Source organism: Gallinula chloropus, assembly GCF_964237585.1.
Source record: "Gallinula chloropus genome assembly, chromosome: 2".
Taxonomy (NCBI): Eukaryota; Metazoa; Chordata; class Aves; order Gruiformes; family Rallidae; genus Gallinula; species Gallinula chloropus.
Genome location: NC_140086.1, coordinates 146617428 through 146643487, shown reverse-complemented (window position 1 = coordinate 146643487; position 26060 = coordinate 146617428). Strand labels below are relative to the sequence as shown.

The 26060-nt window shown below is 38.3% G+C and overlaps 1 protein-coding gene across 1 annotated transcript in view; it reads left to right on the top strand.

The window, feature by feature from the left end:
* The window catches only part of MPP7 (MAGUK p55 scaffold protein 7), a gene marked incomplete at its 3' end in the record, with an annotated part of 145615 nt that overhangs the window by 40237 nt on the left and 79318 nt on the right, over positions 1–26060 (top strand). Inside the window, exon 3 of the mRNA XM_084279945.1 lies at positions 12447–12565. Coding sequence (XP_084136071.1) covers positions 12447–12565 — 119 coding nt within the window. The remainder of the gene's footprint in view (positions 1–12446; positions 12566–26060) is intronic.

Below are 26060 nucleotides of genomic sequence, written 5' to 3'. Positions count from 1 at the left end.
CAAGAAATAACAGCTGAATTTTGAAAGCAGAGAGGGAGGCTTCAAGTCAGGAATCCAGAAGATAGGTATATAAAGAACTGCATTTCATTCTTATTTCAAATGCTGTACAGTGCAGTGATTTAATTTCTTCCCCTTCTCCCCCCTACCAGGTCCATGTAAAATTTCTTGCAGAGGAAAAGATTGATCTTTATAGAGTTGTGTGTTTTTCGTTATTACTGTGGGGTGGGAGAATTGTCCTTGTTTTATTTGCCTTTTTTTTTGTCTCCTTCCTGTTTAATGGATTTGACTGTCATCTCACGAAACCCTACCTCTACGTACCTTTCTTTCCCCTCCTCACTTCCCCACAGTAGTAAGTGCAGTTGAAGCTGCTTAGTATTCTAAAGCTGAATTTTGGAAGATTTTTTCAGGGTCTACTCAGGGCTGATTTTCCACTCTGGATCTTTGCTTCCTTTATCATGCAACTTGTTATGTCCTTCTAAAAAACGCCTTAACTAAAAAAAACTAACAACCAAACAAAAAAAACAACCCAATTTCCTGGCCAAATGTGTTCTGTTGTTCCAGAAGTTTTAAGAACGTGCTGCAGTGAACAACAGGGGAGTGTGTGATGACTGGTGCCTGATACTGACTATTTTGCTGCTTTTATCATTTAAAGAATGTTCATATGTCCAAAAATAATAATCATGAACGTACTCTCTGAATAAAGAAAGAAAAGGACTCCAAAAAGTGTGTGTTCTTTCTTTAAATAAAAATTTGCATGCGGAATGATAATACAATTATTTGTTTTCTTTGATTTATGGTATTTTCTGATGAGGATGATGTATTTCTTGATAGATTATATCAACCTACTTTCTGTCCTGGTTATAATAGACGTGATTTTTAATCAGAGCCCTGTTTTTCTGCTAGTAGTGGCACTCAGATTTAACAACAATAAAAAAGGCAAAAGATAAAAAATTTGAATTCTGTTGCCTCTGCTGTTCCTCAGTGGGTAGACCAGTCTTCCTCCTGCCTGGCTTGCGTAAACTGGTGGTGTGACGTATAATGAGTTGAAACTGCTCTAGTCCACGAGAGGACTATCTGGGATGCTGTGGAGTTAGTAACTCACTCAGTGGGGACCTAACAAAAATGCACCTTTAGGTGAGGGATACAATTTATGCTAAGTTGTCTGCTAAGATTCTTCTATAAAGGCATTCAGACAACCCCCCAACATAGCTTATTTTTGTGTCCGTTTTACCCTGGTAAAGTAAAAGTAAACCTGGATTTAAAAATGAGTGACAGAATTCATTGAGCTTGCAGCTGCTTCCTTTGTAGACTTATGTGCTTTTGTTTTACCATTTTTTAACCTGTATATTCTTTTGCACACAGACCATGTCTCTCAAATCCGTTTTGAGGCATTTACCAGATTTTAAAATATGATAAATCAAAAGGATGGCTACAATATTTGCATTAAAATTTTGTTTCAATTAATTTAGATTCACTAAGTGACTTATACTTGTGAGGTACAGGATAAATTTCTATCTGGCTTCCTAACTCTAAGACAGAGGAGAAAGGCTTTATGTGTACATGCTTGTTTCTCTTCTACTCTGTTTTTGTGTAATAGTAATGCTAACAAAAAACTTACTGGTGCATGATCCTGCTCTTCCCTTAAGGTTTATAGTTCTGCCAGTCTCAAGTCAAAAGTTATCTTAGAGCACCGATCTTGAACGGAAGGCTGAGCTCCTGCCTCAGGCTGCATCTGAAGTGTTAACTATTTTCTGTATTGCAAAGGTCTGCTTGAACTCCACACAAGCCCATCGAATATAGTTTGAAAGCTGAGCAAGAAGACCTGCACTTCTGCAGGTGAAGCAAGTCTGAGATCTGGCATTCGCTACTCTCTATTTAGGAAGATTTGTTTGCGGTCCTGGCTTCACCGTAGTTGATGGCAGCTTTGTTGCTGACTCTGGTGAAGCCAAGATGACATCATAAATGTTGTTTTAGTGTGGAAAACATCATAAAATTGTTACAGATTTCTTTCCTCTCAACCCTGTATCAAGCTTGCTCAGCTGACAAGTTTAAAAATGCTTTTCTGTTTGTCCTTAAAAACTAGTGCACAAGCAAAGCAAAGCAGGCTTTGTGGTTTTGATTCATGAATTGTCAGGGGGAAAATCACATTTATGTGCCAACCTTGGCCACCAGGTATAATTAATACAGTGAAATAAATCTAGTGAAAGTCAGAAGCAGTTCTTGATTTTGAATATTGTAAATTATGGAGAGAAAAATATGCGTGGAGTTTACTTTAGTTTCTTCTTGAGTACATCTGGGAGCTAATGCTGGACCAGATAGTGGAGACTTTTCAGTATTGCAAGTTTGTAAACCAGAAAACATTAGTTTTTAAATTAAAAAAGCCTAACACATTTGTTACTAATCAGATTGTAAATTCATGTGGTCTTTAAAATATTCCAGTTTTAGTGTTTTCTTCTCTGGTTTGTAATAATACAAAATAAAACTATGAAATTTGTTCTAGATGTTGGGAATTTTTCCAAACTGCATTTTTAGTAGCGTCTTTTGTGACTCTTTAAGAATTATCTCGATCTCCGAAGCTGCGTGCTGTCGATGTGGATGTGCTGAATACTGGTAGAAATACTGTGCTAGACTATTATGTTGATATGATAGCTCCCTTCTCCATGCAGATTACCTCCTAGTGAAGTGAGACCACTGCAAGCAAGGCAAAGTTCTGAAGACCAAAAGATCCTTGATTTTACTGTTTTTTTTTTTTTTAATTTACTACTAATGCACGTTAATCAGCTTGCCAGTTTTAACATAATCTTTTCTAAGAATAATTGGTAATGAAAGGACAAAAAGGTGGAGAGGAAAAAAAAAAGAAACAGTAATAACAAAGTAAAAGCTGACAAGTTGGCTGAGCTGAGAAGGGGACATCGAAAACACCTGTATTGGAAGGAGGATGAATTAAGCTGAAGTGGCTAAAGATTTTAGCCTTTTAAACCAGTTTTCAGAATGAGGGGGGAGGCGGAGATTAGGGAGTTCTATTTTTACAGCCTGTTTTAAAAAATGTAATAACTTAAAATGGTAGCCAAAGATCTGGGTTGGTTGTTATGATTTGAAGAGAAGGGGAATTTCAGAGAGTGATGAAGGGAAGATTTCTGGGAGTAGCTCTTCTGTCAGAGGCTGCCAGGCTGAAGGGTTGCAGGGTGATGGAATCCTGCTCCAAGCTGCCCTGCTGACGTGCTGCAGTGGAAACAGAGCAGAGGGAAAACCTTCACTCGAGCTATTTCACGCCCTTACTTACGACTTGGGCATAGGTGTGCTGCTGCAAGCATAGTATGTAAATGTGATTTCAAGGCTACTTAAATCTCTCACCATGCTGAAATGCACAGATATGTCTAGTTTTTCATAAAAACAGATAAGCTAGCTGAGGCAAAATTTATACTGAATTAATGAATAGAGCCAATATTTTGCCGTGCATTCTTGAATTCTCCCCATCTCCAGCTGCCAGAGGCATTAAATGTCTTGTAGGCTAATGTTAGCATGAAAGATTTGGGAAAGTATGAGATGTATGGCTAGCTTTAATTGCTATCACATTTAATTTTAAAAAATGTAACTTGCTGGTGTTGCAGAAGGTATTTATTATGGTATCAACGTATTTATGGTGACTGCTGGTAAACTTGGTCAAAGTAGGATGAAATTTTCTAAACTTTTCTGTTCTGTGTTAATATTCAGGAATATATATTCAGAAATTCAGGAATAATCATAAAATATGTGCAGTTATATTTGCTGATGGTAAACTCTTTAAAACTGTTACAGTTCCTGGACACAAACTTAAATTCAAATGGTCTGGCAGCTGCAACAATTTTTAGAGAGGTATTTTGATTTTGGGGGTGGGGGGGATGCAGGGGGGGAGGCAACGAGTAGTTTTGTGGTAAATTTGGAAGTATGACAAGCCTGTATTGTTTTTAACAAAAGGCTCAATTGCACAGCTATGTTTATTGTACTTAACAGCTTTTGGTCCACAGATGGTTGACAGTTCCTAGGGATGTTTCATGTCCTCTGCTGGGAGCAGACTGCCATGCTGTACTGCTCAAGTGTGGCCGTGTCAGCATCCAGGTTCACTTGCAGAGTGTGCATGTTGTGTACCTGTACTGTCAGATGAAACGTTCTGTGGCCTCTCAGCCCAACATCATCTCAAGTATTGGCTGATTTAGTAAAACTGATGCTGTTAATCTGATGGAAACTCAGAACTGCTGAGATATAGAGAAGCTTCCCTGCTAGCTGTTGGCTGCCTGTTGTGGAGTGCGAGTTCAAATACGATTTGGCGTTTAAAATAAAACATTGATTAAAAACGCCAAACAAAAAACCCAAAACATCTCAATGTTAATCTTAAGGATAAACTATGGAAGAGTTTTAAGTATATCAGTTTAATTTTCTAAACTTACCTTTGAGATAAGACAATGATGTACTTGATTGTTTAAACTTCTGTATGTTCCTAAATACCTCTGTAGACTTGTATATCAAGTGTATGGTCTGCGTGCTTATGTGGCTGATTCATGTAGTGGCATAACTTGCTATGCTTTAAACTCAGTCATATGGTGAATTACAGCACTGAAGTAACGCTGGCATATTTCTGACATCAGTACTGCCTATCATTGTAGGACTTTCACTTCTGCTCTCAAGACACAACATGAAAGGTTGAGATACATGGTAATCAAGTGGCATTTCCAGTAGTTTTGGGCAAAACGGAGTTGAAAATAGTTTTGGCTTCTGTTAGAAGTCTTTATTCAGTCTCTCAAGGAGGTATTGTGTCCTCCTTTTGCACCTATAAACACCCTACTTGGTATTCCTTGCCACCTCTCTCCAGTGCCAAATCTCTTAACCTTGCAAACTGCGACTGAAGAGTTAAACCGTTAAACCTGGTGAGTGTGCCCATTGACATCCTGGTGCTGGAATGAGCTCGCTCCTGCCTGCCTGCCTGCCTGTCAGGTGCTTACTGCTGCCGCCTCTAGCGCTGAAGATCTAGGTAGAAATACTAAACACTCACCAAACTGATGTCTATATGAAGGACCAATCAATTAGTCAAGGTTATTCAGGGTATTGTAGTACATTGGCTTTGTTGGATGAGCTGAATTTTTGGGGAGGTGGGGTTGGGGGGGGTGGGGAGGAAGATCTTTGAGCTTTCCACAAGCTGCTTAATAATTTGTGCTTGGCAGGTCACTTTAAATCAGTTTTATGTATGTGCCATTCTGCAGATAACATGAAAGCTTTTGAATACTCATGAAAGTACATTTTCTGAGCTTTCCAAGTATCCTTGTTGACCCAGCATCTAGTAACTGTTTTGAGGGGTTTCGATTTTGAAGCAGCTTTGAGCTGCACAAGCAAGAACTTTGCAGCAACAGTCCTGCCCTGTGTGAATGCAAATAGGGATCAAGGGTTTAACTCGCGTCAGAACGTAGCAGTATGTGGTGTGCTAAATCTGAAATACACATGTTGAGACAAATCCTAAAAGACCAATAACTGTTTCAAACAACTGCAGATTCTTTAGCTCTGGGAGCCAAGTTCCAAAACTAAAGACTTTTCCATTTTGAAGGAAATAATATTTTTAAAAGTGTTGGGCTTAAATGATTGCTCGCTTTCAACGTTTTCTGTCATAACATTGTTTTAAGGTGGGTTAACAAATTACTGTAGCTTGGAGGAATAAAAATTAGGTAGGACTTTTAAGTTAAAAGACTCTGTTGCCCTTAGTGAGCATGTAATCTTGTTCTTTGAGGGCATTTGTGAAAAAACTCTTGTTTTCATTAGGAAAAAATAGAACATTGACATTTCAATTGCTGTGCCATCTGTAAGGATTTCAGCATTTTGCTAATTTTGCGAATTAGCAAATAAATCAAAACCCTTTTTAAATATGCTAATTGCTTGCATGTCATGTCATGATTAAGTAGTTCTCAGTGTTCTATACCTTTGAAAACGTGTTTTTATTTTAAACACTAAACCGCAGAATTAAAAGGTAAATACTGGAATGAGTTAATCACTCCGGTTCTGTGAAGAAAAATTAAGTTTTTGAACTTTCTGCAGTGTCAGGAAGCCCATGCATTCAGTAGAAATTACTTAAGAGAACATAAAGAACTGTTTCTACCGCATAGAATTGAGCACGTTTCAGTGTGACCACTTCTCTGGTCTTTTCACAACTGGGCAGCATGGTGCTGTATGTCTATCCTAATGAATCTGTGTACTGCATGTGTTTTTATTTGAACCTGTGCATGAACATTGATCTCAAACTTCAGAATGAAATAATTTTCAATATTTGGTGTGACTGATTTTTGTCATCCAACAGCAAGGATGTCAGAACGAATGCTTCTACTGCAATGCTGTTTGCTTTTGTGTAAGGCAAGTATTGTCTGAGGCTTTATAGAACTGTAAAGTACAGTTCAAATGTGAAAAAATGTCAGGTTGTTATAAATGGCAGCAAATGGTGCTGATTATTTTACCTTTGACAAAGTGGAAAATTTAAAGGTTGGTGTGTCCTATTTTATTAATACAATAAAATTTTACAGTGTTGTTCTGGGCTTAGATATATGTTCTTTAGTGTTTATTATCCCTCAGTTACTGTAAAAATTTTTGATTTGAAGTCTGGCATCATTGTTCAGAATGCTAATTCAGGAAATTAATTAACATATGAAAGCAAATTCACATCCGTTTGTCTCCATTTCTTTCTTTACTCTAACCAAAACAAAGTTGATGTTTTCTTGTAATATGCAAGAGTGATGGAATGCAGAGACCATATTTTTTATCATTTAGCACTAGTTTATAGCTTCCACAGACTTGTCCTAATAATGAAGCTATGAAGGATATGACAAGAATGGCGATATTAAATTTCTCTAGACTAAAAGTAAATTTTTCCATTCTGATGTCAAGAATGTAGAGCATCTGGAATCTGCAGTGCGAGTGGTTCAGTACGGGAACACTTCAATCAGTTGCTCAGCCATTCTCCTCCTAGGAGCAGGCAGCCTTCTACAGAATATAACACAATGAAGGAAGCAATTTTCTGGAACTGGAAAAATTCTTTGTCCCGTAGTTTCTGATTTAAAAGCTTTCCATTGCCGCTTAGTCTTAAATGTTATTGCATGTGCCAATTAAACATCCACTTTTTAAAATTTGAGTTACCATTATTATACACTCTGTTATTCAGATCAAATAAAAATAAACTGTATTAATTAAGCTTAGGAGAAGCTGAAGATACTCTCAAGACAGGAACTGCTTAAGTGTGTTGAAAGGACAAATTGAAATTTGTCTATTACCTTTATAAGCAGGGACAGTGCAGAGTTTTCAAACATAGCTGGATTTTCCCTTGAAATTATTTCCTTAGTCCAAGCTGGCAGAATATGACAAGCCTTATTCTGCAGCCATTTTATCTTACTCGCTCTTGCAACAAATCCATAGTCTTCAGGTAGTTTCTCTATCAGTGACAAGCTGTTGTAAATTTTAGTTTTAGATTACATATGTGTATCTGGATTATCTACATGTCTGTAGTTTATATGGACTGTTTCTATAGGCAAGGTGATCTAGTCTCTGGGTTTTAATTCCCTGTGTCACTTCTCTTGGCTGAACTAAATTTCACGAGGAGTTTATTCTATGTCCAGTATTAATTTATTACTTCTAAATTTCTAAATTTATTCTTGAATCAGGTAATCAGATTTACTAATTATATAAGCATCTTCAAACAAATTGCCCACCATTACAGGAGTTTTACAGTATTCTGATGTGCAATGCTTGTCTCCTTAATTTATGCATGTTTCCATGCAATAGGCTTTTACTTGGCTCACGTAAGTGTGAGATACCATAGCTCATTGATGTACGGGAGTATAAATAGCAGCATGTTGGTATCTATCCTGGGGGTGTTTAGCCTGGAGAAAAGGAGGCTGTTGGGAGGCATTACTGCTCTCTACACCTGTGTGAAAGGGGGTTGCAGCCAGGTGCATGTTGCTCTCTTCTCCCAAGTAGCAAGTGATAGGACAAGAGGAAATAGCGTCAGGCTGTGCCAGAGGACGTTTAGATTGGATATTGAGAAAAATTTCTTCCCCAAAAGGGTTGTTAACACGCTGCTCAGGGAGATGGTGGAGTCACCATCCCTGGAGGTATTGAAAAGACGCGTAGATGTGGTAGTGAGGGACGTGGGTTGGTGGTGGCCTTGGCAGTGCCAGGTTAAGTGTTGGACTTAATGGTCTTTACTAGCTGAAACAATTCTATGACTGTAAAACTAGGAGCTCTCATGTTTATCTGGATCTGACTCCTGTTACTGTCACTGACTTATGTGACCTTGTTTAATCTAGAATGGGCCTTTTCCTGTCCTCTGTTTCAATGATTTGGGAATGTCCAGAGATGATGATGATGACGTGATCTGGGGTTTTTTTTTATCCCAAGTTGTAGAACTGACCAGACTTACTTCCTCTCTTATAACTGCAAAATAGTCTTGTATGTCCATGTTTATGCTCATTGTTAATTTTTTGTGTGTGTGAATGCTCAGGTCTTTGGGGACCTTCGAATAAATACTCTGCTTTTAAAAATGGATGTAAATCAGTTTTTCTTGTATAAGTCATGTTTACTTTACTGAATTCTAACACCTGAAGTATTTTGATACTAGAAAATCCCAGTGGGCATGGGCTTCCTTTTAATTTTAAAAGCTGGTTAAATTTAGGCAAACATGACTGAAAAAAAAATTACAAGAACCTGAGTAGAATAGCAACAGTGTATAATTTTTTTTCTAGGCAAAGCTCCTTACAGTGTTGCCAACATCAGGCTTTAAAAACCACAAGATTTTTTTTTTTTGGCTTTTCAGGATTTTTTTAAACACAACTTCTAGATACTTTTAGAAAACTTTCGGTATGTTGATTTGAATTGGGGACATCTTTCAAAAAATGTGGGCAAAATACTTTTTTAATACGAGCTCCATACATGTCATATGACTCAAGGAGGTGGGACTTGCAGAGAATTATGAGATTGAGGTGAAGAGCACGAGTGGTAGCCTGAGGACTGGCAGCAACTCAGCATTCAGCTCTGAGGTGCTGAGATACACTTCGTTCTGTGGCTTATGTGATGAACATGTGTTTACCATAGTAAATTATTTTAATAGCAGTTCATCTGAATATAAGTTAACTTTCGTTTTTTAGAACTGATCAAAAGTGTTCAGTATGGCATCACTTCAGTTATTATAATTGCTACTGAAAAGATTAAAAAAAAAACCAACCCTGTTTTGAAAACCAGTGAGAAACTTGCATTGATTTCAGTGGCCTGGCTTGCAGAACCACCGAGATGCTAGCTGGAGTGTTTGCAGGGGTTTCGAGGCTGGGCTTAAGAAGTCTTTCTGTTAAATTTGAATTACTTCTATTGCTGCATGGCAGCATCTCTGTACAATGACACCATATAGGGCTGTAGAGATTGGAGCTGCTGCCCTTCAGGCATTGGAAAGATGGATGTGACAAGTTATCGGATCTGGTAATTTAAATTAGGTCAATGCATAGTTGCCAGCATAGTGGTTTCAGCTTCATTACCAGCATACAGTAACTTGGCAAATTATTTTGTCCCTACATTATTTTGGTTTAAAACCACTTTCTTTTAAATCATATTTGCTACTAAAATCATATGTTCACTGTTTCTTCACACTACAATGAATAAGAACCACACACTTTGTGAGAGACAACTAAAACCTCATGTTTTACTTGGAGGGGTTTGTGTTTAGAAGAACTACATACTATTTTTCTTCATCTATAAAAATGTGAATGCCATCTGAAAATTTTGGATACTGTGGTACTGGGTACTACAAAAGGAAAAGTGAGACTTGGTAATGGTAAGCGTTTAAAAGTGCTACCACATTCTGCTGCCGTTCCCTTCTCTTTGGAAGGAGGCTATAGCTGAGGCAGATGATCTGGAATGATGCAATTTTAACTGTAGACCTATTCTTTATCTTTGTCTTCTGTTCTCCCCAACTAAATACCCCAAGTGATTATCCTGCCTGATTTTCTTCAGCACACTGCGGGGTGTAGTCCTCGGGTTCTGGGGCTGTGGGGAAGGGCTGGATCCTGATTTACTTCTGGCTGAAGCTATAACTACTGGACTGTAGAGCCATATCAGGGCAGGACTAGAAGTATATCTGTGCTATTGCATAAAATCAGCGACTGTCTCATCTTCCTCACTTCCCCAGAGGTTTGCACTGGTTGGGTGCCTTGCTGTGAAGCTATCAGTAGTGTACTGGGGATGTGGACCCCAGTTTCCTTGGAAGGGGCAATTCAAAACTGTGTCAAGTGAAACCCACAGGCACTTGAATTGGATGGGGAAACTTAATGTGTGAAAGCACCTGCAGGGTTAGCTGGGGAGGGCCGGCAGGCAGGATTTTCTCTGGGAGTTCTGTGCATAAAAACTACGTCTCATTATGAGCGGATTCAGTCTCACCTTGTGTCTCTACTGTAATAGCTAATCCATCAGGAAATGTGAACTTCCATTTTATTTTCACTGGGGACTTAATTATCAAAGCTTTGAGGAGCAATAGTTACAGGATAGAATAGTTTTATAGTGGACTTTATGTGAAATTTAAGCAGCTCTGATGGATCAAGGATAAAAAAAAATAGCTTGGGCTCTTATACATCTCCTTTTTGAAGGGAGTGGCTGAAGTGAATGTTTTCTTTCTTCTGAACAGCACATATGAATTGTTCCTAAGCAGCTATACTGTAGTGTAGGGTTACACTAAATTTCAATTCAATTATTTAACAACTTTCAGATTATTCTGAGGTAAATGTATTTGCAGTAACAAAAGTGGCTATGTGCAGAAATATAAGGGTAAATAAAAAGAAAGATTTTAATTTTCTAAATTGAAATGGTTTTGAAGCATGAATTGTGTCATAAAAGTAACCTTTTTTGCTAAGTGCCGAAGTTCTAATAGTCTGGAAAGTTGAAGCCAAAAAGTCCTGTTCAGACTTCTCTGCTCTGAGTGTCAGCTCAATCACTGACTGTGTCTTACTAGGCAAGGCACAGCGTTCATGTTCAGTCCGTGCAAAATCATGGTGGTTTGAGTTACATCCTCTTTTTACAGTATTTCTGGAGCATAAACAAGAACAGATTTAAATAAAAGCAAGATTTGAAGAGAAATGAATATCAACCACCAAAAACACTTATACCACAAAAAGAATGTATCTGGAAGGAACTTTTTTTTCCAGAATATTTTACTGAAAGGCTGTAAAAAAAACCCCAAAAATGTTAAATAATCAGATCCCGAAGGTGCTGTATGTAATTTTGAAAGGGATACGTAATGCCTGGAAAGGTGAAATTATGTTTACTAATAAATATTCTAAATCATAAGTTATAGGGAGATAATAGGCATAATAACCATGGGTAACCTATTACTTACAGCAATGTTCTTTACCAGTAGATTATCTTGTAAATCTGTCCTTGTGATGAACAGCAGCACTTACTCAGACTAAAAATAATAGCAGGACCGTGTATCTTGGATCCCAGGAGACTACTGGTGTTTTTGTAGACAGCAGACAGGAGAAAAAGGCATTTTGTCCTTTTTACCCCAAGTAATCCCACTGGAAAATTAAACATGTGCTATGAATTGATATCAACTCATGCCAGGTTACCTCCCTAAAGAGGGCTGCTGCAAACACTGTTGCTACATTTCTTGGACAGCGGTTTGATGGCCTGTGTGCATGATGGATATTTTATGCTGTACGCTACCGTGGAACAGTGTGCTACTGTCTGCCCCTCGGAGACCGCTGGTGAGGTGTGCCACAAATAACTGGGAACAGCAATTGCTTTAACCCGACAGAGAATCTCAAATACCTGCAAATTAAAAATGTTATTAAAATATTTCTCTGCACGCCTGTCTGGGGAAACCATGTTGATTTTGTTTTTGAAGGCCTAATCCTGCAAGACAGAGCAGTTCCTTTTGTCTTGCTGTGGATTCCTCCTGAACACGGGATTAAAAAAAAAAATTAAGCGATATATTAGCAAGAAATATTTAAAGAAACCACGAACTCTTTTTTAATGGACCACCCTATCCAGTTTCTGTTCTTTTAAGGAAGTTTTTCCTATTCATGACTCATTTCACTCTTTGGCTAACATCAAGGGAAATGGAATAACGATTAAGCAAAGGAATGCATGTTTTTTTTCTGGTTTTGTCCTTTTTTTTCAAAACCTTTATGAATTTTCTGTATAACCTTGTGTAAATATATATGGATATAGAAGCTTGACAACTGTGACAAGGTAAAAAGTACAGCTCTAATACTTGCTTCTTAGTAATTTTTAAAAAATGTTCCTTTTGGTTCTACAAGTTAATGTTATGCTGGATACTCCAGACTCCTTGTTCAGTTAAAATGACATGCTCCAGGCAGCCAATTACACAGAACTGTTAAGTGAAATTAATGAGATCACCCCTAGATTACACTTTGTGTTTTATTTTCATTTTATAGGTCTGTACGAGCTGCTGGCTGCGTTGCCAGCCCAGCTGCAGCCACATGTGGACAGCCAGGAAGACCTGACCTTCCTCTGGGATATGTTTGGTGAAAAAAGCCTTCATTCACTGGTGAAGGTAAACCACATTTAAGTCAGATTCTCTCTGAGAAGAGCATATGGAAAAAAGTTTTGAGCGCCATCTAGTAAACCAGCGATCAAACTGTTGCTCAGTGAAAACAAAACAGCCTTGTTTTAACTCTGTTTCTGTCAGGGGTGGAAGTTGTTAAATAAGATTCTACCAAAAATACATAGATGATTTCATTTAAGAGTGATGTTTTGGCAGTGTAACACTAATGCAGCAAACATATGTTGTTTGCCCTTGTTTAGTTAAAAAAAAAATGAGTACAAAATAGTAGCAGGAAATCTGAGACTTCTTTATGGTCAACATTCAAGACCTGGAGTTTAGCTTAAATAAATAAATGTTCACAGCAAAAATTAGAAGGAATATATTTTCTGAGGTCAAGTATGGCAACAGTTCAGTAGCCACATTAATTTAAAATAATTTCCTTTAACGAAGTCAACTGAAATTCTAGTAAGCTGTTTCTTTTATTGGCTTCCCTCCATTTAAAATTGTGTTTTGCACATAAATATGTTGGACTAAAGTAAAACCTAAAATAAGTTTGGAAGAATACTTGAGTAAACTGTCCTGCTATGAAAACAATCAGCAACAAGAAATCAAAGAATGCCATGGGAGTATGCAGAGCTACCCTGATAATGTTAAAATTGCTTATAGCAGAAAAATGGGGCCAATCTGCTGGTTACAAATGTTCCACTCCTACGAAATGGTAAGTATGTCTTCAGGTCTCTACTACAGAGCTAATTCAAGCTGGAAGGAAATTCTGAGGTCTCAGATGAGTCATTAGGTGGTAGTGAATATATCCAGAATCACGCATAATTGAGTAGAATTTGTTACTCTTGTCAGTCATTGACCTAGGGGGAGCTTAAAATTGGCATTATTTTGACGTGTTTGAGAGTCACCTTTTCCCATTTCTTTCAGCTATCTTATTCTGGGAAAAGATGTAACAATGTTGATACTTGGTCAAAATTATTTTCAAAAAAGCTGAAAATTTACATTTAAAAGTAAACACAAGTACTCTCTGGTGGTTGATACACAAAAACAACAAACAGGGCAACAGTGTTGGCAATACTTCCTTGTCTAAAGAATTTAATTGAAGTTTCTGAAATGCAGTGATTCCCAGACTCTGTACTGCTCTGATGTGGCCATGGTTTCCAGTGGTTAGATCATCACTGCAAGGGGAACACCAGTTGTTTCTCTAATACAAGTTAATGGTGGTGTGCATCAAAGCAAATTGTTAGGGCAGTTGTGATATCAGTTTTCTTTCTGGATTGGGAAGAAGGCTGGCTAGAAAATAAGTGTGAATCCATGAAATGTTGGCATTTCAACATTTGCTCTAATTTTTTATTGAGGCAAAACCTAAACCGTATCAAACTCACTTGCTCCCTTTTGTCTCTTCCTCTAAAAGAAAACAAAGGTAGTACAACAGCAACTAGGTTACACACCGTAAGTATCCTCTGGATTTGGAAATGTTGGCTTTCCTGGTTAAACGCTCTAGTTACCACGTTGTTTGTTATTGCAGGGTAGAATGGTCTTTCTGATTTTAATGAAAAAGAATTGATAAGAAAGCTTTCTTGAGGCAGATAGAAAGTCTTGGGATCTGTGAATGGTCACATTATTGCAGTTACAACAAGAAGGCAGTGAAGTATTCCAACCATATTTATCATGTATCTTGTTGGGTTTAGCCCCAAATATTAAGCATGTGTTTAACTCTAATCCTGTGAATGGAACTGATAGTCTCACACTATCTTAAAATGACTTAATTCTCGAAACTGTATCTTTAGGGTTTACTAGGGGCACTTCTTTAATACACTGTGCTAACTTCATTCAAAAGACAAAGTTTTTAATTATAAGAATTAAGACTTTTAAGAGCTTCTGGTCTGACCCAGTGCGTATCAAAGAACCTCAACTCTTCATTTCTGTGGTGATCTGATATAGAAAGTAGGGCATAAAGATCTTTCAAGAGTTTACCTGATTCATACCCCTGCCCCGAGACAAATGGTACTTGCTTGACCTTTAACACATTTTTAAGAAGAGTTATTCAGTATCCTATCAAGTTTCAGGAAAGGCAGTCCATAGCTTTTTTGGAAGAGAGCTGTAGAAGCAGAAGAATGAACCCCATCTGCCACAGTTTTTTCCCTGTTACAAGGCTTCAGAAGTGCCAAATCTTTCTGGGTTCTGGTGTCGTATTTGAAAGACTGTTTTTCTTAGCAATAACTTCTTAAAGTCAACTGTACTTGCAAAGACAAATGTTTTTAATTCCTTAGGCAGAGAATGATGACAGATATTTTGTAATAATAATAAAAAAAGTGCTAGTTTAGAGCCAAGGATGTTGCGATCCTGTTATGTGTCAATTTTGGAAGAAAATGAGCATGAGTGTATTGCTAATTAGGCACTAATATTTCTTTAAGGTAGATACACTGCTTAGTACAAATTTCTTAGCTGATCGTCTTACCCTGCTGTATAATAATTTCAAATATTAGAAAAGAGCTTTTTTCCTAAGCTGTAAAATGGGTAAGATCCTCCAAATTGCTTGAAAGGTTTAAGTATAAGATGAACAGTCTACTTTTTCTACAGATACTCTGTTTTATGGGTATTTAATTGTCATAGGGTTTTTTATATATAGTTGTATACTATGGCATATGGTTTGCTATTCTGGCTTTCTTAATAGTGAAAAAAAAGAGGAGGTGGAAAAAAAAAGAAGAAAAACCCACAAAAACAAGCCCCAAACCTTGTCTTGGAGCTCTCTTCATTCAGTATTGTTGGACAGAAATCTCTTTGTGAACTTGGATCAGCATGAGCTGTTCTAAGAAGTCAGAAATGGAAAAGTTGTATTAGATCATCCAGTCCATTCCCCTGCAAATACTGGATTGTTCCCTACAGTACATTCCTATTGTAGTAAGTAAAACCAGCAAAAACTGATGCAACTGTTCTTGCTGTCCCTTTTCTCAGTAAAGGAATCTGTTGATTAGATTTTAGTTCGCGAAGTATAGAGAAGAGGGAACCCACAACTGTTGTTGACAGTTTGGAATAGAAATCTGGCTCTAGGTAGTGAATGTTTAAAATTTCTCTGCTTCCCTCAATTTGTTACTTCCTTGTATTATTACACGACTCTCTTAAGTTCTACCAAAAATCTTCAGCCATTTCATTACTTGTTATATAGCAGAGATCCCAGTAGTTCTGTAGAGATTTATAGAAAAGAAACATAAAGAAAAGAAATCCTTCAGGGTAATTATAAGCAGTAGCATAGCTGAAACCTGAAATAGTACATACAGAATCATAGGATCTTCTGAGTTGGAAGGGACCCATAAGGATCATCAAGTCCAACTCCTGGCTTCACACAGGGCCAGCCAAGTCAGAGCATGTGTCTGAGTCCAGATGCTTCTTGAACTCAGTCAAGCTCAGTGCCGTGACCGCTTCCCTGGGGAGCCTGTTCCAGTGCCCGACCACCCTCTCAGAAAAGAACCTCTTCCTAATATCCAACCTGAACCTCCCCTGACACAGCTTCATGCTGTTCCCTTGGGTTCTATTGCTGGTTGCCATAGAGAGGAGATTGCTGCCTGCCCCTTTGCTCCCCCTCATCAGGGAGCCATAGACCACGGTGAGGTTTCCCCTCAGTCTCCTTTTCCCCAGGCAGAACAGATAGAGGGACTTCAGCCTCTCCTTGTACAACTTCCTCTCTGTGTGCTCTGCTTTTTAGTAGAAAAGAAGGGATAAATAAAGATCTGTTCTAACAACTCTTGTAGCTTATTTTTAGAGGACCTGCAAGAATTTCCATGTCTGTGTTTGCTTGCTGTTAGCACACTGGACACATGTTTTACTGTTTGTTTAGCTCCAAGATGAAGCTTCTACTTGCACTGTTGCCTTAAACATTTCTGGTTGTGGATGTAATGCTCAAGAACTAAGTAAGCTTATCTGTTGGGCTGCTGCTCAAGGATTTCTTAATGAATTGCATTGTACTGATTGATTTTGGCCAGCTCCAAACATGTACAGTCCTTTAGTACTGTACTTTATATTATGAAAGAAGCCACAGCAAGTGGTGGTGCTATTCCTTTGATAAGGAAGAGTTTGAACCTTCAAAAAGCAGTATGTGGCACTGGGAAAGAAAGTTACTGCAAGAGTAAAGAATATTACATTAATCTAGTCTGGGTTTTTTGAGGGTTTGTTTTGTTTTTAATAAATGCATTGTATTTTGGTAGCTGGCCCTGCAAGACCTTAATTTGTGCTAATTTCCTATTTGCTCCACCTAGATATGAGTTGTCTTGAAATTCTGAGAAATCACTTTTATGGACTAATGTTTGTCCATGTCGATGGCTAACAGCTTTTTCTAAGAAATCTCATATCTAAAAATAAAAAGTTGCGTGTATCCTGGTGTAATTTCTTTGGCATGTAACTTGAATCATATGATTACATAGCCCAAATTTTACAGTCATTGTGGTGTACTGGAAATTTTCAGTGTGAAGACTCAGATTTTTCAATATGTAAATGTAGATGTTTTCAGGCTACTGTGGTTTCTTTGTTGGTAATGAGAAAAATAAAGATAGCATTCAAAAAACAGTGAGCTGACTAGGGCAAAGCAAAAGGGATTGATTTTCACACATACTTAGGGAGGTAAAATCAACGATCTGCAGATGATGTGCTAAATCTTTAGTCTGGACTGGTACTGGTAGTTTTATAAATGCTCTTTCTACCAGAGCTTTACTCACAAGCTTCATGAAAAAAGCTGTTAATCTGTAGGATGAATGACTTTGCATCTACAGTGCAGAATCAGAGAATGTAAATAAGATTTCATGGCTTGTTTTATGTTAGAGGATAGACTAGTTCATAACTGTCCAGCTTTCATCTGGGGAGAGCCATGCAGGTTCCTTTGGCACCCATGGAGGGGTCATATGTTGCAGCTTCCCTTGCCCTTATGATCTACCAGACATTCTGCAGCCAGCACTGCTGCATTGATCATGTGCATTCACCTCCATGTCGTGCACCTGAGTGATGAATGCTGCTGCCTGGACACGGGCTCGAGCATCCCTGCATTTGGATTTTCACAAAAGAATGTAGAGAAAATGGACTTCAGATTATATGAGTTGTTCTGATGTGTTGGGTGTGACAACTAATTGTTCTGAACTCGTTCTGAACATTTGATGGGGGTGACCCATAGGCAGGATGGTATCTGTGTATGTGCCAAAGCACTGGGAGGGTGATGCTGGCCGAGGAGGAGGTTTTAGTGTAAGACCTGAGCGTAACACAAATGATACAGAATGAAGGTTGGAGATTGTGCTCAGATGGAGTTGACTTTCTTCATGGCCGCCTGAGTATTTAATGTTGACTGCTTCTGCACTTTTGCAGCTGATATTGAAATATTTTTTTTCTGAACATAGAAAGTTAGTTACTTTCTCATTGTTATGCTCTTCATGTACACCTTCTCTGGAAGTAATATTTATACAGTCTTTGTTGTTTATTGTTGGACCTGCCTGATTCCTCAGGTCACAAGAATACTCTTTTCTCTGTTAACCATAGTGGATGGAGAGAGCAGGGTGTGTTTGTAAGGGGATTTTCATGACTACTGTGCTTGTACCTGATAAGGCTGAGAAGGGTTTCTGATTCCAGGGCAGACAAAACCAGCTACCTCAGAAAAAGCTTGGAGGAGCTGTGTTTCCCCAGAGCAGCAAGCCTGGAAATTGCACTAGAAGAGAGCCTGGGGATTGGTAGACCATAGGTGGCACCTAACCACAAATCAAACGGAGGGAGTGTGTTATGGTTTTGGGGGAAAGCATTGTAGAGTTGGAGAAGTGTACGGACCACCTTGGAGTGGGTGGAATTACTGAAACTGATAGCTCATTCACTAAGGAGTTGCTTTGATACTTGAAGTCCTTAAGGTTCTTTACTGCTGGGTTCTCAGCCATATTTATTTTTAAAAAGCTGTGACTCCCCAGTAAGTGGAACAGGCTACAATTCTGTAAATTCATGTGGAGGTCTGAAGTGCTGTTTGCTTTGGAGATGGGAAACATGAAGGAAAAGGTGGTGTGAGTAAGCACTTCCCACCTGGCCATCTGGAGGAGGAGGTGTGAGTGTGGTGGTTGGCAGCTGGTAGCAATTCATGGCCAATGAAAAATAATTGTTCTTCACGCTCTAGAGGAGAATCGGGCAGCGTTGCTTCTTACGTTATGGAGTACATCTCTCAGTCAGAGAAAGCACACAAACCCTCCCCATGGCGAGAGTAAAGCGATCGCTCTTGTAATGCAGACCGTCCAAACGGTGCACAGATGTGGTCCGTTGTGGTGGTTTGAAAACTGCTCTGTTTCTGGCAAAGAGAGAAGGAATTTACTATAAATGAATTCACTAATATTGAGGCACAAGATAATAGATGTTAGTTACTTGTCATTCTTTAAATCCGGATCATTGTAGATCTAGGAAATCTTTCTTTTGGTAAGGATGTCTTTGTTGAAAGAGGCCCGTGGTGCAGTCTTGCCTCAAACTGCATGGAGAAAATCTGAGGCTTTTAATATTCTCTTACTGCTTGGAGAAGAAGCTTGATCTCCAGTGAATTTTTGCAGCTTTTTGCTTGAGTTGTATGTTAAGAATATATATGGAGGAGTGCTAGAATTTCAGTACTCTTCTCATCCAAAATATTTGTAGGTAATGGTCTAATTCACATACTGAAGTATAAACTTTCTACATGCTTTCTGCTTACCTGAGGATGAAAATTATTGAAAAAAATAGTTCTTTGTAAGAAGGCCTCTTGATGACTGACAATACTTGTATTTGGAGTGACTTGGAGTAATTTGGACTGACTGCATTCGTATTTGGAGTAATTACCACTGAAGCAATGAGTCATTTTGCTTCCATCAAAATTATTGCATTGAAAAAAAAGTGTAATGTAAGGTGTTATTCCTTATGAAATGCCACATAAATTTAAAGTGTTACTTTTGAAGCCAAAGTGATTTTTTTCTGAGACTTGCTCAATGGCCAGCAACTGAAATCTGTGAGTAAAGAGATCGCTCTTAGCTGGAGGCAGTCAGCTGCCTTTAAACTTAATTTCCATGGGAACAGCGATCAGATTGATCAAAATAAGGTATTTGAAGTCTTATAGAAAATAGTGCAGGATCTTTACTTTATTCAGGCTGGTATTGCTTCCATGGAAATATTAGGGAAAAGGTAGCCGGCAGCTAGGCATTGAGCAACTTGCTTCTCTTGTTGAGATTTGGGGGGGCTTCTGGTTGATGTGTATGTTGAACCCTTTGGCTTGTTTGTGCTCTTATTGTATAAAAATGCAATACATCAGGTTATAACTGGGCAAAAATTAGCAAAAATAAAAACAGGTTCCTGTCTGAAAGCATAGCTAGGTATCCCAACTTTCCACCTGTTGTAACGTGGAAGAGATTTACTGTTTCTGCTCCAATTAAAGACAAAAATTGACGGTTAGTGCAGATGTGGTGAAATACAGGTTCTGTGTGATTGTTCAGCTAAAAGTGTTTGTAATAACTGTAGCTAGTAGATCATTTCCTAGGACATGGGCAGCTATTGGACATAAATAAATAATAGCTTTGTCCTGATGTCTACTGAATGGGTTCTCCTGTGGTAAATACTTTCTTGTAGTTTTTTTCATCTGCTTTTATTTTGTACTTTTTGGTAGAAGTTGAACTGGATGTCTGGTGCTAACTTCTTTGTCAGAAGTTTGGTCTGTCCAGCATCTTGTGGTTTCTACACCAGAGTTGCTAATGTGTTTAGTAATAGACACTTGCAGCTTTTTCATCTAGATTTTTATAAGGAAGTCCAGTTCTTGTCATCAACTCCTTCTTTCAGCCCACTTTGTTAAAAATAATAATAACTAGTCCAATCAAAGATCAGTTTCCAAAGTATCAATTAAATTTTCTTGTTAACAGTTTAGTCTCATAAAAGCTGTAGAAGTTGGGTTGGTATCAGAAGTCTCTATAAGTATGGTGTACCAACAAACTTTTGAAATGAAAAAATAATGCAGATAAGCTTATTAAATCAGAGGTGTGAAGTGTTAGTCTATGACTATTACTTGAAACTTGTGAATAAATCAGTGCTTTGGAATGTGAAAAAACTTTGGTTTAGGTTAAAATCCAGACAGAGGCATTTTTTTGGGTCAGTGGTAATTGATTTAAAGTTTCTGCTGGGAAATCTCCAAAGAGTAGCAGAAATCCAGCCAAGATGTACTGGACATAAAAGTAAATCAATCTTTCTAAGACAAACAGTTTGTAATTTCATTGTTACTGAGGGGGCAATGGTGACAAAACTGGCACAACAGTTTGAAGAGAAGTTTTAGAACCCAAATCTGTGCTCGTACCCAGATTTTTCTTGCCTTATGAAGCTTGTACAGTATTTATTTAACCAAAGTGATAGATTTTTTTTTGTTCTACAATACTGGGGCCAATCAAAGGTCTCGTAAGCTGTTCAGTAATAGTAGTCTGATAAATCCAAGGATAATGTAATTTTAAACTGTTTTTCTACAGTGTTCTTTTCCCTTGGACCAGAAGTTCCATGGCAGAACATGTGAGGGAGTGCTTAAAACTATTTTTTTTTTTTGTTACTGTCTTGGACTGTTTTCCTTTTAAGAATAGAAAGTCATAACTACCCAAACAACCCTCTGCAATGTAAAAATATTATAAGAGCTAAGGACGGGATGTGATAGTTATAAAATCTTTCTGAAGCATGGAAACTGATCCAATAAGATTTATTAGAAATATTTAAAAAGCTTGCCGATGTTTCCTACCAGCAGATTTTGTTACTGTCTACGTGAACTTTCCTTCTTTTTTTTGAAATCTTGGATGTGTCAATTCTCCAGCTAATCCTCGTGAAGTTAATTTGTAGTGTTTGGTAACATGCAATATTACCCCTTTGCATGAAATACAGGCATGCATGCACAGTTTTTAACATTTTTTTCTGATCCCTTTTCTTTCTTTTGTGCTGACTTAAGCACTTCTCTAAAGAAAAAAAACAACAAACTTTTTTTCAGTCATCTTTCTTGTAAACCTCTTTTTCCTTTTTAAATCATGGAAAGAAGAGAGCAGCATAGTATTCTCCATGTGGGCTATTGGTGGAGGCTCACGGGTAGCATTGTTTGTATAGCAGTGTTCTCTTAACCACAGGTTGTTTCTCTAATGCCATGTATCTTTGTAGAGTCCTAGAGTCCAGTACTCACTTTGCAGGTGTGGTGATGTCAGAGCAAGTTCACTTCAAACATCAAGTTACGTTGAGAGCCACAGTATGTAAGTGTTTAATGTACTGGTGCTATCCACATGATGCTCAGTCACTGCACAGTAATCAGTACGGTGCTGAAGAGCTAAGATTTAAAAACATGCAAAGCATAAGCCTTTCTTGTCTGTGCAAATCAAGGATGAGTAATTTGCAATGGGCAGTCACTGTAGCTTGATTACTCCTTCAATACAATAGCAAAACTTAAGGTTTTTCTGCAGGTTCCCTTTGACATAGGATCTCCAGGGTGGTGACATGTAGCCACGGAAACAACCATGCTACAGAGAGGAGGGGTTTGTGCTTTTTTCCTCCAGCTGAACCGCTTTAAGGTACCTGTGGTGTGTAAATCTTTCCTGTAGTGACAGTTTTAAAAACGTTGAATTGTCTGAAGTTAGAGCTGTCTTGGATTTGTTTTCAGAAAAGCACTGGTGCCTCAGTGGGCCATTCAGAGTTGCACACACATGCATTATTGCCATGTATTTTGCAGCTGTCTTTCCCTGCTCCATTTGCCTTACTAAGACCCCATTTTTCCCTTGGTGTGTCCTCCCATGGATGTCTGCAGGCTTCTTGTAATTCTCATCTACTAAATAAGGACTGGGTTAATTTCTTGCCACTTAGGGAAAATTAAGATACTTGTATGCCATGTTAATGTTGCCATATAAATTCCTAGTGAAAACATTACTCACTTTGCATGTATTTGCAAAGTTACACAATTTCATTACATGCGAACGAGATGAGATATTTAATCTTTCATGTTCCATCAGTACCCAAGTTTAAAGGTATTATGAGAACTATCCCAGGTAGCTACCCCAGGATGTGAGGACTCCCCTCTCTGGGATGCAGAAGCCCAGTCTGGTGGACTGAGAGATGGATGTGGTCGCTGCTCTTCTCATTTGCTGGTCCAATCAGTAGCGAGACTGAGCATTTATGTCACTAGCCCACCTGGCCAGAAAGGCTGCCACAGGAAAAGCAGTGGCTTTACACACATCATCACCAACGGCACTCGTATAAACAAAAGGCAGACAGCCTGGTCCCGTTTCTCCTCTGCAGCTGACTAGGGCTAAGGTTCACAGCTAAAAACACACCCCTTTTTGCTCTCTAGATTTCTAAGAACCACCACATTTACAAATTCCTCCAATACCAGCATGGTCTCTAAGTGCAACTGAATAGCCAGGCCTGGACCCTGGGCCCTTTACCCAGCCACTGGTTAAGACCTTGAGCCCTTCCAGATATGGGTCTCCTCTTACCTGCTGGCTACTCCATCTTAAAGATCGCAGGCAAAGTACACACATGATTAAATTCATTAGAGAAATACACACCCTGCTCCCATCGGTTACTGGACTTGGCTCTCACACACACAGACATACGCCCACCAATGTTATGGATACAAAAGAAATAAAATCATAATCTGGTTTGATTTCTCAATTCCATTTCTTATTTTAATTTCATTAGCTGTACTTTCACTCGTTGTACTAGGTGCACTAGTATGCCCCTCCTGATGGATCAGCTGGTTAGCAAGAACACGTTTCTGCTTCAGAACCATTTCTTTCAGAGAAAATAATGCCAAGTTGGCACTGTCCTCTCCCCTTCAATTTTAGGTTGCTTTTCTTCTGATTTCCATCCTGCTGCCTCCCTCCTTCACCCTTTCTCATAGACCTCTGACATGAAATCATTGGTCCCAAGAGGAGGAGATTTTGAGCCTTGAAGCCATGGCCTCTGTTCTGCCCCAGTGGTTTTGGTACAGCGTGGTCCTTCCTGAAGAATATTTTTATTGAGTGGTGGGGATGGTGTGGGGTAAGCAGTCTTGCTTGCTGTCCATTGGAAAGTAAATCTGGATTGTTTCCTTTTCAAGTTCTAATTTTTCTTGTTGACATTTGCTAGAAATCACAACCTGTGCAAATGGTGTAAATTACTCACAAACATGACTTTGTCTCAATTATATTGACATTAAAGAGTGTCATGGTTTATGCACAAACAGCAGCTGAGCACCAAGACAAAGAGTTAAAAGAAAAAGATGACGTGCCAGCTATAAATGGTAGTGATTATGTATGGGATAGCTTCAGTACTGCTTTACATTTAGTATGGTTATCATCTTCATAAACTATCTTGAATTTTAGTGTGCTTTACAGATTGCGTTTCATGGAAAAGAGCAGGTTTTGTTGAGATTTAGTGATTAAATAATCCAGTAATGACACTGCAGACATACATGGCTTTAATCAGAATCAAACCGTAAATCAGAGTGCAATTTTGAATTTCCAAGTTTCAAACATTATAGGAAAAAAGGAACCCATGATTGTAATCATGTTAATCGGCATCTGAAATACTAAGCTGGTCATGTTGACGTTTAGTATGTCATTAAAGGCTAACTACAAATCATACCATAGCACATGCCAAGCAACAGAATATTTGTAGTTGAGAGCCTGTGCGCTTTCATCTCGAAACATCCACTTTCTACCAATTTCTACATAATTCTACCTAATAATCTGACCAAGTTTTATTATTGTCTTCTCCCAAAGGGGAAGCAATATTTTCCTCGTTGCATATTGGGTAACCACTGAGTAAGACCTATGGGTTGATCATCGTATCTTCTGTTCTGCTTCAACTCTGTGTCTGTGTTTTCTGTGTATGTACATTGGTCTTTTAACTTATTAGAACTGGGTTATTTTCTATTTACTTTTCTACTGCTAAGTGAATTTTTAACAAACAAGACACGTTTAATTCCCTTTGTGTTATGTGCGTTTATTCTCCTTATATTATTCCTGTTAACACTTCCATAGCCATTCTATAATAGCTTCTCTGTGGCGATGTCATGCTGGTTTTTATGATTTCATCTTTTCCACTGATTTCCAAACCCTTAAGGATGCAGGTACAAGTGACCTCTCATACACTGAGGTTGATCATCTGAAGATGGATACAGTTGGAGAGTACTTCAGTGTGTTTAATTTGAACTGAGGGAGCCCAACTGAGTTAAGCTAGATCAACATTTGTAATTTCTGGTTCTATCAGGAAATTTTTGCATCACCTAAAAGGAAATACATTGCCTTTTGGCTTTGATAATTTTATAACTCATCTATGGCATAAAAATGTAATAAACCACCCCTGTTTCCTGGTATTACTTAAAATTTTGCTGAATTCATATTCAAATGCAGTGTAAATCAGGTTAGGTCATGCTAATGCTTTTCTTGCATTCTTCTTGAAAAGGGGGAGCTGGGTGGGCAGTGCCTGGAAATGCTCTGGAAATCTTGCAGCATCCTGGTATTTGATACTTTGGTGTTGCTGGTCTGTGTTTCCGTAGGTCATTATTTTTTGAAGAATAAGGTGGCTGAACTTATTTCTGTATTCTTTTTTGTAAAAGTGGAATTGCCAGTACAGCTCCTTTATCTTTGTTACTGTCATCTCCTCTGTCATTAGGCAATTTCTGCTGTTTTCTACCAGCTTTCCAAAATTTAAAGATATGGCATGGTGTAATCTTGTACACCTGTACAAATACATTTGTGCTACTCCTCTCAATAGAATAAGAAATGAATATGTTTGCTTTCATTTGAAGTTTCCTGTAAAATGGGATTGCATGTTTGGATGATTTAGTGCAAAAGCCTGACGTGCAGTGGTCTGAAAAGGGACAGGGAAATGGCAGTAAATCTCTCCTAAATTACTGCATTTTTCCCCCTGATATTTTATCATTATTTTTCATATTCCTCTTTATCCCATAACACACATTCCACTTCAGTGTTGGTGTTTCTCTGTCCTCTGCAGGGAAGGTTGAGAATTAGTGTTATGCATTAACACTAATATATATATAACTAATATATAACTAGTATATATATAACTAATACAGTTATCTGGTTGTACTTGTGGGGCACTTTACCTCTAACGCATCTTTCTGTCCCTCTAAATAAAATCCAGATGATATATTAATCATTTAAAAAATTTAATTTCTTACTATAAATCTTGGGATTTGATATATATTTATTAGAATCTCTTTGTTTTGATTTCACTTAGTTTCAGTTGTAGCCTGGCACCTGGCTGTACTGTGCAGTCCTCAGCATCTCCTGTTCTTAGTTCTGGGACTTCTGTAGTCACTTCAAGTCTCTCCCACTGCTGGCTTTTACTAAGCATGATTGCACAACCCCCCTCCACACACACACACACACACACACCCACCCCACACCTCCCCACACCAAATTTTGTCCGTATTTTTTAATTTGCCTGAATTTTTACCTACTTTTCATCATTATTACCCCAAACGCTGCAGAGCGTGTCCTCCGAGTCATTCTTTGCA